Raw genomic sequence first — 13,467 nt, forward strand, 5'->3', positions numbered from 1 at the left:
CGACCCCCGAGCGCGCGTGCGGCGCGACCATGAGGGCGCGGCCGCGAGTCTGCGAGGCGCTGCTCATCGCCCTGGCGCTCCAGACCGGCGTGTGCTACGGCATCAAATGGCTGTAAGTAGGGACACGGTGTCTATGCAATCGGGCTCTGGGACAGGCGGCTGGAGGTGGCGGCTAACGTAAGGGGGACCCTGGGGATCCGGTGGGCGTGCCCAAGACCCAGGAGCTGAAGTTGGCTTGGCGGTCGTGGGCAAGTCACTCTTCTTAAGCCTCCCTTTCCTACTCTGTAAAATATCATTTTTGCCTTCCGGTGGGTTGTGAGGCAGGAGCGAGGCCGGGCGTGGAGAACGACAGAATTGCCTTGTCCTGTACAGCTGAGGGTTGCGTGAGCCTCCACGCGGCAGATGGAAAAAGACAGCATGGTCAAGGGCCCCAGTCAAGAGGGTCTGTGGCCTGCACTGGCGCCTGCTCCATATCATGTTTCCTCATCAGTCTCAGACCCTAGCTGAAGATTCTCAAACAGTACTAACCCCTCCACCTGGGTGACCTTGGGGGAAGTGTCACTCAACCTCTGGGAGCCTCAGTGCCCTCTGTCAAAGGAGGGTGAGAGTCCTCTACCTCACTCAGATCAGATGAGCAGCGGCTCACAAAAGAACTTCGTAAACTGTCAGAGGCTCTGCACATGTGAAGGGTATTCCTTTAGATAGAAATTATTAATGGACGGTAGGTGGGAGAGGGAGGCTCTCTTGCATCCAGTAGAAGGGAGTGCCTGCTCTGTACAGGGCTGTGGGCGGTGCAGGGGTGGGGAGAGAGGAGTAAAACCCAGCCCCTTCCCGGAGGAGCTGCCCTCTGGGCTGGAAGAGATAAGCCCAGGCCGTAAATAACTCCAAGTGCCCTAGGAGTGACCAAGGTGGTGTTGTGGGGGCCCAGAGGAGGGGGGACCACTTGGGAGGTGGGCACATATTTGGGACCCCGGGGTGATTTTTCAGCAGTGGTGAGCCACGGTGGGGCTTGAGGAGTCTCTGGGAGTTTGGTGGGTGAGGGCAGGGGGGAGGAGGGCACTTTGGGTGGAGGGACACCCTGAGTGGTGAGGACATCCAGGGCAGGACAGGTCTGGAGTTGGGGGGTGGGGAGGGAGCCATGCAGATAAGAGAGGCAGGGACAGATTATGGGGGCTGGGGAGGGGCTATGAGGAAGTTTCGTGGATTAGCTGCAAGACAGGGTGATAGTGGCCGGGCCGCCAGCAAACAGTCCTGAGGTCACTGGAGCTGCCCTTCCTGGGGCTGAGTTATCGATTAATTGGTGATTCAGGAGGGTAACCCCATCTTCTGGCATGTCTTGTTTGCAAGGAGAAGCATGGGCTTAGCAGCTGTTCCCTGCTGCTTCTGATTAGTTTTGTGAGACGTCAGCCACCTTCTACTGCCAGTACCTGGCACTGCGCCAGGTGGGAACCTCTGATCGGAGAGTCCAAGCCCTCCTCGCCTACCACACCATTTTACAGATAGGGCACCTGAGGTCCAGGGCACGGAAGGATTTGCCAGAGAGCACTAGAAGCAGAGGCAGAGAACTAGGCTTGCCCCGCGAGCGAGCGTTTTGGGGACAGTGCTATCATTCCCGCGCCACAGTGAGAATGCTGAGGTCCCGACAAGTGTGTGACTTGCACAAGCCCCCAGGCTGGCAGGTGGCCGCGTGGGGCCTGGAATAGATGGCTGGCTAAGCCCAACATCCATGCTGTTCCCACTGCGTAGCCCAGGCTGCCACAAAAATGGGTACAACTCGCTGTCTGCCTTCCAGAGGCTCCTAGCCTCTTGGGGGAGAGGTACATGTACACATACAAAGTGGACTTTGGGCTGTGTCCTGGGAGAGGGCGTGTGGGAGCCCAGGGAAGGGGCCCTTAGTCCCATCTAAGGAAGGTGACTTTGGGCTGGTCTTCAAAGGACAGGTAGGATTTTGATGCCCAAGGACGGAGTGCAAAGCAGGCATCTAGGCAGGAGGAAGTAGCAGGGGCAGAAGCAGACAGGCAGGATGGTGCATGTGGGGAAACAGAGAAACCAAGAATCCTAGGAGCCTGTTCGTAAACCCCGGCCTCTGTTCTGAGAGCTTTAGTCACTTAATTTTGATAGTACTCCTGCGAGGTAGGTGATACTCTTTTCACTAGCATTTTTTATAAATGGGGAATCTAAGGCACAGAGAGGTTCAGTAACTAGCCCAAGATCACACAGCTAGTTAACAGTGGCTGTGGGGTCAGAATCCTGGGCAGATGGGCTCCATTCAGCCAACCCCCTTGATAGTGGTTAAACTTGCTGGAGCTAAAGATATAGGGAAGGCAAGAGTGGAGTTTAAGCAGTGTGTGTGTGTGTGTGTGTGTGTGTGTGTGTGTGTGGTCAAGCACTGTTCTAAGTGCTTTGTGTATATTGTTCACCCCCATTAAACAGAAAAAGAAAGGGAAGCACAAGGGTCTCTCACTCACAGGGTGTCACAGCAGCAGAGGCAGGATGTAGAGTTAGGCTGTCCGGTTCCGTGGCTTCTTGGTCTCAGGGAAGCCACAGAACGTCTGGGAATAGGGAAGTGTACAGTGAGGCAGGGAGGCTGCGGACTCAGCCAGGAGACTCAGCTGTCCTGGGGTTTGTCCCTGGGGGCCATGCTGCCCTGGGCTTTGGAAAGGGGGCTGAAGAGGAAAGGGGTATCTGACATAAGAACTGAAACCAGATGTGGCTTGGTGGCCCAGAATGTCCACCTGTCGGGGACCTGGGACTCAGCCTGAGCTTTGCAGGTTCACTAGCCTGGAGCCATGCCTCAGGCATATCAACTGCTTCAGCCTCTGAGTTTCAGTTTCCTCATCTCAAAAAATGGGAGTGAAAGAGCCCAAGCCTGGGATCTGGGAGGCCTGGGTCCTAGCTTGGCTCTGCCTGATTGGCTGTGGACATGTCTGGGCAAACCTTGCCCTTCTCCCCCTTAGTGTCCCCACCTGCCCGACGAGATGGGGACACTGAGGCCCGGCAAGGCCCAGTGACTTCCCCAAGGTTGGGTGCAGCAACTGAGCTGGAGCTGAAACCCAGGTCTCTGCCTGCCCCCCACCCCCCCAGCCACTCCCAGGAGGATCCTCGACTCCCAGATGACAGAGACCTCAGCCACCGCAGGGGGCACCCTCGGCACAGGCCTTGCTTCTGAACTCTGTTCCCTCCCGCCCTCTCTTCCACCCTCTCCCCCCATGGCCCCATCCCCAGATAAACCAAAATGTTTTCAATTAGGGGTCTGCTGCAGCGAGGCCAGACGGAGGAGAGGTCCAGCCGGGCGACTCCCCCGCCTCCCACCATAATCCTTGATTACCTCCCCAAAGGGGACTTCGTTAGAAACGGTCATTACCACTAATTACCAGATGACCACATTGCCCTCCTCAGGAGTGGAATCCGCTGCCTCCTGCCTCCTGATCTCCCAGCCCGCAGGCCGCCGCTGGCCGCTCTGTGTGCAGCGCTCTCTCCAGCTGCTCCTGGCCCACCAAGATCTCCACACCGCTTCCTATCTGTCCTCTGCCCTCCGTGGCAGTCTGGGCCTCATCTGGGAGTGTCCTCACTGGGCTGTCCCTCATAGCAGCTCCTCTCACCACCGGCTGGGGAGGCGGAGGCTTGGTGACTTCAGAACTGGACAGACTGATGCCCAGAGCGGCCCAGGTCCTCAGGCACCAGGAGCACAGAGCCCCCCTCCCTGGGAGCCGCGGCATCCGGCCTCAGGGGCTGCCAGTGCTGAGCTTCCCCAGGAAGGCTGCGCCTACCTTCTCCGCTTCTCGGCTGGAGCAGGAGCCCAAGACTCAGAAGGCAGCCACGCTGCTCGAGTGCCCACTGCATAACTCGTACTGTGCGGAGTATTTTCTTGAATGTAACAAATACAATCCTTCCCGTCGTGAAACCGCAGCCTGGCTCAGAGGGGAAGGAAGACAGTTGGGCAAGGTTGAAGGGCCGAGTGGGCTCAGGACAGGCTGAGCGTTGACAGCCCCCAGCCCGGCAGGGAGGGGAGCCGGGAAGGAGAGGCCTGTGGGAAGATGGCGTGGGGAGGAGACTGAGCATCTGGGTGCCAGAGCACTTGTGTCCTCCTCTGCACAAGTGGGGAGGGGGGTGTATAATCTCCCAGGCTGCCCCCTTGGGGTGCTGGAAGGATGGTGAGGGGCAGGAAGCGAGAGGTTCTGCTGAGTGGGGAGTGTCGTGCCTACATGGGGTACTGTGTGCACAGTGTTTGCTGGGCACAGGCGGAGGGGCTGTACCAACCAAGATACCGGCTGCAGGGATGACATCTGCCTCTGTGTGGTCACACCTCACCCAGTGTGGGCTATAGGGATTCAGACCAGAGGTTCCCTGCGGTGTCCTGGCATAGACAGGCCTCAGTGGCTCAGAGGACCAGGGAGGGCCCGACGGCCCACTGTAGGTCAAGCAACCAGGCCTAAGGTCTGCATCCAGACACACCAGACATTTCTCTGCTCACAGTTTGGAGGACAGGGATGGACCAGGGGTAACAGTAAGGACAGACTGCCCAAGACACCCACAGTCGATCTCGGTCTGGCTTGTGCCACCCGGACCACAGACATCATCACGTCAGGCCATGCACACTTGTCCTGGGTCGGCTTCCCAGGCCTCTGCTCCAGGAAGACTTCTGTCCTTTGGAGTTGTAGGATGGGCGGGACATGGTGCAGTGAGAGGCAGGGGGAAACAGACTAACTTGTTGGGACTTAACGTAGCACCTGTAATCTGTCTCAGCCCCTCCAAGACCTCGAAGAGTTACCTTGCCCAAGGTTATATAGCGGGTAGAGGGCACTCTGGTCCAAGTTCACTGGGCAACAAGCAGAGGCCATCCCACTATGTATGGTCCAGATGCTTCACATGCATTATTGTACAGAAGTCTTGCCATCACCTCTTAACGTAGAAATTATCATTGTGGGGGCTCAGTCGGTCAGGCGACCAACTCCTGATTTTGGCTCAGATCATGATCTCACAGTTCGTGGGATCGAGTCTGCCTCAAGCTCTGCACTGACAATGCGGAGCCTGCTTGGGATTCTCTCTCCCCTCTCTCTGCCCCTCCCCGGCTTGCTCACTTTCTCTCTCTCAAAATAAATATATTTTTTTTAAAAAAGAAATTATCATCTTGTCATAACGGATGAGGCCCACGAGGCCCAGAGAGGTTGGGTACCTTACCCATGTCACACAGCTGTGCTCTAAGCCTGGGCTCTTCCCTAGGCCAGCCCATGAGCTGGAACATTTGGGTCATTGCCTTGTAACTATTGAAAGGTCTGTGTGGCCATTACACTAGGGGCTCCTTGAGCAAAGGATCTGTGTCATGCTCATTATTAAATGAGTCCAGGAAGAGCTGGTGCTTAGTAAATTTTTCTTCCACAAGTAGATCAAGTTCATTTATTCATTTAGGTACAAGAGTGAGGGGGAAGGCGTTTCTGGCATCAGGAAAAGCCTGGGCAAAGCATGGCTGCAGGGCAGTCCCTGTTAGAGAAGCCAGGAGTCTGGTATGGCCATATATCAAGGCACAACAGGGACAAAGAGAAGAGGCTGGAGGGCTGGGAGACCCGGTATGAGGCAGCCCTTGGCCTTGACTAAGTGGGTGCAGGTGGGAAGAGACTGGCAAGGCATTGATTGTAGGAACTTTCCCTACTGGGCACTGACGGGCTGTGTCGGCCCTGGGCAGAACACGAGAGGCTCACGGAGCTACTCGCCCAGGTAATGCCGAGAAGTTGCTGGGCTAGGAGAGGCCAAGTGACTTGCTCAAGGTCCCAAGGGGAAGGACACAGCCAGGAGTCTGCTGTGGCCTGTGCTGCTTTAGCAAGATACTACCTCCCTTAGGATTTCAGGCCAGGGGTTCCGGATCTTGTTCTCACCAGGTCTCAGCCCTGACCCTGGGTCAAGACCGTGGGGCTTGCAGCAAGCAGGGGCCATGACACTGTGGCTGCAGATTGGCCCGTCCTTGTGCCCGGCTCCTCCCAAGCCTCCGCTGGGCTGCTGATGGCCAGCTGGCCCTGGGGTAGGGGATAAGTCTATGCAGAACCCTTTGAGGCTCTTGGGGTCCCTCTACCCTGCGCTTCGATGAGGTGCTGCCTGATGCAGCCTGGGACAGATGTGGGTCCAGCATCTTGGTCCTAGAGCCTTGCAATCCCAGTGCCTAGAGCCAGGATCTGGGAGGCTCTTCAGTCCTATACCATCACCAGGTTCAGAGGCAGCCCCAGGCCAGCATTTCCCAAAGCATGGATGAGGTCAGTGCCTCTCAGACAAAGGGCTTTGTGCTTAGCAAGACTCCAGAGTTAAACAAAACCAAGCCTGTTGTTTTGCTGTGGGACTTCTCAGGGCCTTTAAAATACAAACGTGCATTAATTACTCTCCAAAGGGGGACACAGCAGATCATGTTCCTCAAACATGCTTAATTATGGATCCCTTTATTCAGTGTCTCACTGGAATACATTCTGGGAAATATAGTTTACAGGTACAGACACTGCAGCCCAGAAAGGGACAGTGATTATTCGAAGGGCACACAGCAAGTTAATGGCTACGTCCAATTTATGGCAACACTGAGTGGCTCTTTTATCCTTTAATAAATCCCAAGCATGTGTGTGGGATTTTACAGCCTAATAAATAGCTTCATAATTCAATGAAGCAATGTCTGGGAAGCTCCTAACTCACACTGTGCCTCTAGTAAGCGCTCAATTAATAGTATGTATTATAACGATGGTGATCGTAATCATCTAGCACTGAGCGCCGTGTCTGGCCCATATAGGTGCTCGGGGTTGAATGAATGTTCCAGAAAGAGTGATAATTCACAGCCGTGTGAGAGCTAACAGTGGGGGTGCATGCTCTGTGGGCTATAAAACTGTTTATTGTTAGAATAATTGTAGTAAAGTGTAGGTAGAATGGAGGTTACAATCCCACATTATGAATGAGGGCCTGGCCCCGAGAGGGACAGCGACGTGCCCAAGGTCACAGGGAGCGGAAGGGGGAGCCATTGCTCTGCTGGGGCCGGGTCTTTGCCTCTTAGTTTCCAAACTCCTTCCAGCAAAGGCCCCCCGAACCCATTGGGCAATGGCTGGGACCAGTAGGGCAGGCGTAGGCAACGGGGCCCCTCACGCTCTGTCTTTCCTTGCTTCCCTCGGTCGTGGCCCTTCGGCGGTGTGCAGGGCGCTGTCCAAGACCCCGGCGGCCCTGGCGCTGAACCAGACGCAGCACTGCAAGCAGCTGGAGGGGCTGGTGTCCGCGCAGGTGCAGCTGTGCCGCAGCAACCTGGAGCTCATGCACACCGTCGTGTACGCCGCCCGTGAGGTCATGAAGGCCTGCCGCCGGGCCTTCGCGGACATGCGCTGGAACTGCTCCTCCATCGAGCTTGCCCCCAACTACCTGCTTGACCTGGAGAGAGGTAGGGGGCCGGCGGGGGCTGCTGGGGCCCACGGAATGCGTGCAGGTGGGAACGGACGAATTCAGGCATAAATATATGTGTGTTTACATAGCTGGGTGAATTCACGGATGGATGGATGGATGTTGATGGCTGGGTGATGGGTGGGTGAGTGAATAGGTGGGTGATGGATGGATACACAGAAGAATACAGACATGGATGGGCGGGGGGATGAATTAATCACAGATACGGGTATACGGGCGTGAACTGATGAATGAATAAACCTATAGCGAGTGAATATACGAGTTGCAGGGGAGCCTGAAACGGTAGTGCAAATGCCTGTGTACCGAATGCATAAAGGGAAGGATGAACGAGGCCAAGGAGGCTCTTGGGAGGGGAGTACGTGACAAGAAGACAGGAAAGCCACCACCGGGCAGACAGGTTTGCCACAAGGGGCTTCCAGACCGAGGTGACTGAAGATGCAGTGAGGTGCACACGGTGATACAGGAGCTCCGCTTTCCCGAGCAGGCGGCTTGCAGGGCGGACTTGGAGGTCCTGCGTACAGTAAAGATCCTCTTGAAGGCCAAAGGTGCCCCCAGGCATCTAATCCCCGTTCAGCCCCCCACCCCCCGCACGGTAACAGCTAAGGATTGTGTAGCACGTGACAAAGCTTCCTTCCTTCCCGAATGATGGGAACCCCAGAGCGAGCCTGTGAGGTAGGTATTATCATTCCCATTCTACAGTTAAGGAAACCGAGAGAAGGAGGGGTGACTTGCGTGCCCCTGAAGCTAGGACCCACCCCAGCAGAGGCACACTGGGCTCCGTGTTAGCTTTCCCAGGCTGCTGGGACAAGGTCCCCCAGATGGGACTTCAGACAATGACACTGTATCGTCCCAGAGTTCTGGAGGCTGGAGGCCTGAGACGAAGGTACCTGCAGGGCTGTGCTCCCAGCGACGGCCCCGGGGAGGATTCTTCCTTGCCCCTTCCTTGCTTTTGGTGACTGTCCCCAGCCTCGGTGTTCCTTGGCTTGTAGATACTTCCCTCCTCACCTCTGTGACTCTGTGTCCAGAACTCCCACCATCCTGTAAGGATACCAGTCACCGGGTTAGGGCCCGCCCTGACCCCGTGTGACCTCATCTGAGTTCCATCACACCTGCAAAGGCCATGTTTCTAAATCAGGTCATGTTCACAGGTACGAGGGGCCAGGACTTGACTATAACTTTTTTTTTGGGGGGGGGGCACGTTTCAACCTGCAGCAGGCTCTTGGCACACTCGTCTGTTCCTCGGGTTGTGAGTCCTTTGAGGAGTAGGCCCTAACCCTGAGGGCAGGGATGAAGGGGGAGGTCCGGAACGGTGAGTGTGTGGGGGCAAGGGTGGCTGTGTGTGGGTGTGTGGGCTTTGCCGGCCTCTAGGAATGGTGGTGAGTTTGTGATGAGTGCACAAGTCAGCTGGTGTGTGCGTGGGAGAACGGACCGGTGACAGATTAAAGTCCCTGGTGCTGTCCTCTACCTGGTTGCAGCCCCTGTCCCCGGCTGGCCCCACAGAGGCAGGCACGGGCCCAGGAGGAGGCCCTCGGGCCCGAGTGGGGTCCTGTCCCCCGTCCCCCACCCCCCTGACCAAGCACCTCCCCACAGGGACCCGGGAGTCAGCCTTCGTGTATGCGCTGTCGGCGGCCGCCATCAGCCATGCCATCGCCCGGGCCTGCACCTCCGGCGACCTGCCCGGCTGCTCCTGCGGCCCTGTCCCAGGTGAGCCACCCGGGCCCGGGAACCGCTGGGGAGGATGTGCGGACAACCTCAGCTACGGGCTCCTCATGGGGGCCAAGTTTTCCGATGCTCCTATGAAGGTGAAAAAAACAGGATCCCAAGCCAATAAACTGATGCGTCTACACAACAGTGAAGTGGGGAGACAGGTAACCACCCACCCCACCCACCCCAGATGGTTGTGCTTATGCCAGTTGGCCAGGAAAGGGCCACCCAGTGTGCCCTGATGGGGGAGGGGGGACGGGCCCTGATCCACCCGCATTGAGTGCTCCTAGCTCCACCCCCCCCAGCTCTCTCTCCCCTCTCCAGCCACTGGGGCTTGCCTGGCTCCTCCTCTTCTAGGGGGTCCACCGGGGTTTGAGTTGAGAACATTGGTGGAGCAGAAGGGACACTGAGCTAGGAGTCAGGAGCTCTGCGTTCTCACCGTGGCTCTGGCGCAAGACTAGCTGTGTGACATTGGGCAAGTCACTTCCTGTCTGGGCTCAGTTGTTTCTATCTATAAAATGGGCTGGGTTGGTGCTCTTTAGTCCCCATCGGCTGTTTGCCTCAGGCTCCTCCTGTGGGCTGGGGATGGGAGGAGGCGTGGGGAGGGCCATGGGGCCAGAAACTTATCCTAACGGGTAGTCTCCTTGGATCTAACAGGGACTTGTGCCCAGGTCCAAAACTCAGTTTCCCCTCACCATCTGTTACTGTCGGTGTTTCATTAATGCCTCACCTCATTCCACAGAAGGTTGGGGTAAATGCATGAGTGAATGAAGGGACCTTTTTATTTTTTGAAAATTAAAAAAAAGAAAACTTTATACCAACCCAAGTGCCAGGCATTGTGGTGGTGCTTGGTGCACTTTCTCTCCCGGAGTCCACACCACACCCCTCGGGAGGTGCACCTACCCCCTTGCACACAGGGAGCCTGAAGGGTGGAGAGTCGGGTGCCGATGGCATCTCATGGCCTTCTCCATGCAGTCCCATCAAGCCCATTACACAAAGGCAGCAAGTGAGGCAGAAAGAGCTTAGGTGGCTTGGCTAAGGACACAGGGTGCGACGGAGCCCAGGTCTATGGGACTCCAAGTCCAGAGGTCTCCACATCCTCACCTTCCTCCCTTATATAAAGATTCTAGGGTGTCCAGGCTATGTTTGGACAGTTGAGGAAACTGAGACCAAGAGACATGACAGACCCGTAGCAGAGCCTGGCCAGGGACCCAGGGCTCCTGTCTCCCACGCCTGCGGGCCTGCCTCCATCCTCGGGAACCCAGCTTCACTCCTGCTCCCTGCCTGGCCAGAGCCTTGTGCACCCAGGAGACAACCATCTGCTCCCTCAGGGCAGTGGGGACGGGTTACTCAGCCTCACTGGGCCCATCCATGGCCCCCTGATGCAAAGGAGCTGGGCTCCCTGGGACCATGTGCAAAAGGATGCCATCCCCTCTCCCGGTCACAGGGCTCGTGTGTTTAGCATATTTACCACCGGCACACAGTGGGCACCAGGAGGCTCTGGGCCCCTTCCCGCCCATCTGAGCCGAGGCACTAAACATACTTGGCTTTTCCTTATGACTCAAAAGTGCCTCGATGCCCTTGGGAGGTTGAACGTGCCCTGCAGTTTTCAACTCATCCCTGTGCTCTTCACAGGCTTTGCTGAGCCAAGTCCAGATTTTAGACCCAGTGGCACTGGACTAGCTGTGTGACCTTGGGCAAGTCACTTCCTGTTGCTCATTGCCCACCTCCTGGCACTGATGAAGGAGAAGGAGCCCTGGGACCTTGGCCAGCTCCCGCACTAACTCACTGAATGGTCTGGGACAAGTCTCTGCCTTCTCCGTGCCTCAGTTTCCCCATATGTTGAGTGCCGGGGTTGGCCCAGGGGACCCATAAGCCTTGCAGCTCTGCATGGGGCAGGCAGGAGGGCTGGCCTGGGCAGAGGGACCCGCTAGTTCCCCAAACCCTTTCACAGGCCTCCTCTCTTTGCATCCTTGCACCCACTCTGCAAGGCAGGGATGACGTGGGTGCTCTGCGTGTGTAAGATAGAGGTGCCAAACGGCGTGCTTGCCAAACGTCACCAGGCAGTGGAGGGGAAAGGCCAGCCAGGCCAGGCAGGGTGCCCCCGTGCACTTACCTCCTGCCTCTTCTTACCGTCCCCTTCCCTCCCTGCCCCTCCCCCCGCCTTCCTTCCTCCTCTTTTCTCCCCCTTTTTTTCCAGCAAACATTTAGGGAGCCCCAGTTTTGTACAAGAGAAAAGCATGGAGCAATGAAAAGGCATGGCTTTTGCAACGGCCCTCAGACCCGAGTTCACATCCCAGCTCCAGGATTTTCTAGCTGTGCAACCTTGAGCTTGGAACTCGGCCTGTCCGAGCCTTTCTTTGTTTCCTCTTTTTAAAGTGAGGAAACTAATAATACCTCCCATGAGGACCTGCTGTGGTGATGAAGCCGTGTTATGTGTTAGAGCCCCTGGCATCTGCCGCCCCTCAAATGCCACTCCCTTCCTGTCCCTCTCGGCTGCCCCCACGCTGGGGGGGGAGCTGAGAATCTAGGACGTTCCCCAGCTTTAGAGCCCAAAGCTCCCTCACTTGAGGGCCTAGAGCAGGCGATGACTCCCTGAGAGCACCCAGCATGTGGAGGGGTGGGGGCAGGGTCCCCGGACAGGCCATGGGGGAGGCTCTGGCCGCCCAGCCCGACGCCCGCCCCTGCCCGCAGGCTCTGCGCGCCTCTCTGGAAATGAAGTGTAAGTGCCACGGGGTATCTGGCTCCTGCTCCATCCGCACCTGCTGGAAGGGGCTGCAGGAGCTGCGGGACGTGGCTGCCGACCTCAAGACCCGCTACCTGTCGGCCACCAAGGTGGTGCACCGGCCCATGGGCACCCGCAAGCACCTGGTGCCCAAGGACCTGGATATCAGGCCTGTGAAGGACTCGGAGCTCGTCTATCTGCAGAGCTCACCCGACTTCTGCATGAAGAACGAGAAGGTGGGCTCCCACGGGACGCAAGACAGGTAAGGGCCCCCCCGTCACCCTGGCGGGAAAGGGGCAGCTAGGCTGCACGTGCCCCACCCCAGAGCACGCGGCCTGGGCTCGGCCGGCATTTGGGGGAGCAGAGTCCCTGCCTGGCTGCGGGAGGTGGTCCCGGGAATGCCGAGCAGAGGTGCCAGGGTCCAGGGGGCCCCCAGCAGAGCTCCTGGGAGTGGCTGTTGTGTACCTTGGCCGGGCAGGGGCCCCTGGGGAGCGGAGGCTGGTGGGAGCCTGCTCCTTCTGCCTGGTTGGGGGGGGGGGATGGGGAGAGACCATGACCACACTGGGAGGCTGGCTGGGAAAGGAGCTGCCCCACCTAAGACGGGCCCTCGGTGTTTGTCAACTGAATACATGAAGGGTAAATAACACATAACCTGTTCATTGGAGGCACAAGGGGGCAGCAGCCAGCCCACGGCCGCACAGCAAGTGTGCACGGAGCGGGGGCAGAACCAGGGCAACCGCTTTTCAGAAGGGCAGCAGGAGCGCGAGGTTGGCCTGCGCTGGGCGGACACGGTGCTCCCGTGTCCCCTGCTACGCACACACCCGCCTCCCAGGCCCCAGCTCTAGCCCCTGCCCCCATCCCCCAGTTTAGGAGCTGAGGCTGGGGTCCCTACAGCCGGTCCCATTGCTACTGCTGAAGCCGGCTTAGGACAGGAGAAAGAAAGGGGGCCGGGGCGAGGGCAGACCTAGTGTGTGCCAGGCGGGGCTGGTGAGGACTCAGGGCGGCAGCATTTCCCAGAGCCGTTCTGGCGGCAGTGGGTCCTGACACACTTTGAAGGGAGCAGTTCTGCAACCAAAGACGATGGGGCAATTCTCGCTGGTGGTTTGCAAGGCACGAGAACATTTTAAAGGCTCGGAGGAATCCCCCAGTAAAGAATCTGCCTAAGCCAACGTTTCCCAGAGGTGCTCAGCTGTGGAACTTTCTTATTAAGGAGCCCCTAATAGCATTCCACAAAATTGGTGTTCTGCGGGGTTAAAAGAATATTGAACCCGAGCGAGGGTGTCTGAGAACGTGTCTGGCACATAGTTGGTGCCCGGCCAGCATCTGCTTCCTCCGCAGCCCACGTTCCTGTCTCCAGGAGAAGGGGGGCTGGTTTGGGGGGCTCCGTCCTCACAGGCCGGGGCAGCAGGCTCCGTGGCGGGGCCTCAGCTCCCATCTGGAGGCCAGATTGAGGGGGTCGGGTGGAGTGAAGATGGAGCCAGGTCAGGCCAGGGAGGCAGGAAGGAGCGAGAGTCTGGTCTGAGGCAGCCAGGGTGGGTGTGGTGAGGATGGGGTGGGGGTGGGGTGGGGGCAGAGGATTCTAGAGCCCAGAGAGGCTGGGGAAAGGCCAGAGCAAATAGAGG

At 57.7% G+C, this 13,467-nt stretch overlaps 1 protein-coding gene across 1 annotated transcript in view; it reads left to right on the forward strand.

Annotated features, from left to right (window-relative positions):
- Window positions 1-6: 6 nt before the first annotated feature.
- WNT11 (Wnt family member 11) overlaps window positions 7-13,467 on the forward strand; it is a 16,454-nt gene continuing 2,993 nt past the window's right edge. The window contains exons 1-5 of the mRNA XM_077777940.1: window positions 7-112; window positions 7,161-7,396; window positions 9,007-9,284; window positions 11,815-12,107; window positions 12,902-12,943. Coding sequence (XP_077634066.1) covers window positions 30-112; window positions 7,161-7,396; window positions 9,007-9,284; window positions 11,815-12,107; window positions 12,902-12,943 — 932 coding nt within the window. The 5' untranslated portion in view covers window positions 7-29. The remainder of the gene's footprint in view (window positions 113-7,160; window positions 7,397-9,006; window positions 9,285-11,814; window positions 12,108-12,901; window positions 12,944-13,467) is intronic.

Source organism: Crocuta crocuta, unplaced genomic scaffold (genome assembly GCF_008692635.1).
Source record: "Crocuta crocuta isolate KB4526 unplaced genomic scaffold, BGI_CrCroc_1.0 scaffold271, whole genome shotgun sequence".
NCBI lineage: Eukaryota > Metazoa > Chordata > Mammalia > Carnivora > Hyaenidae > Crocuta > Crocuta crocuta.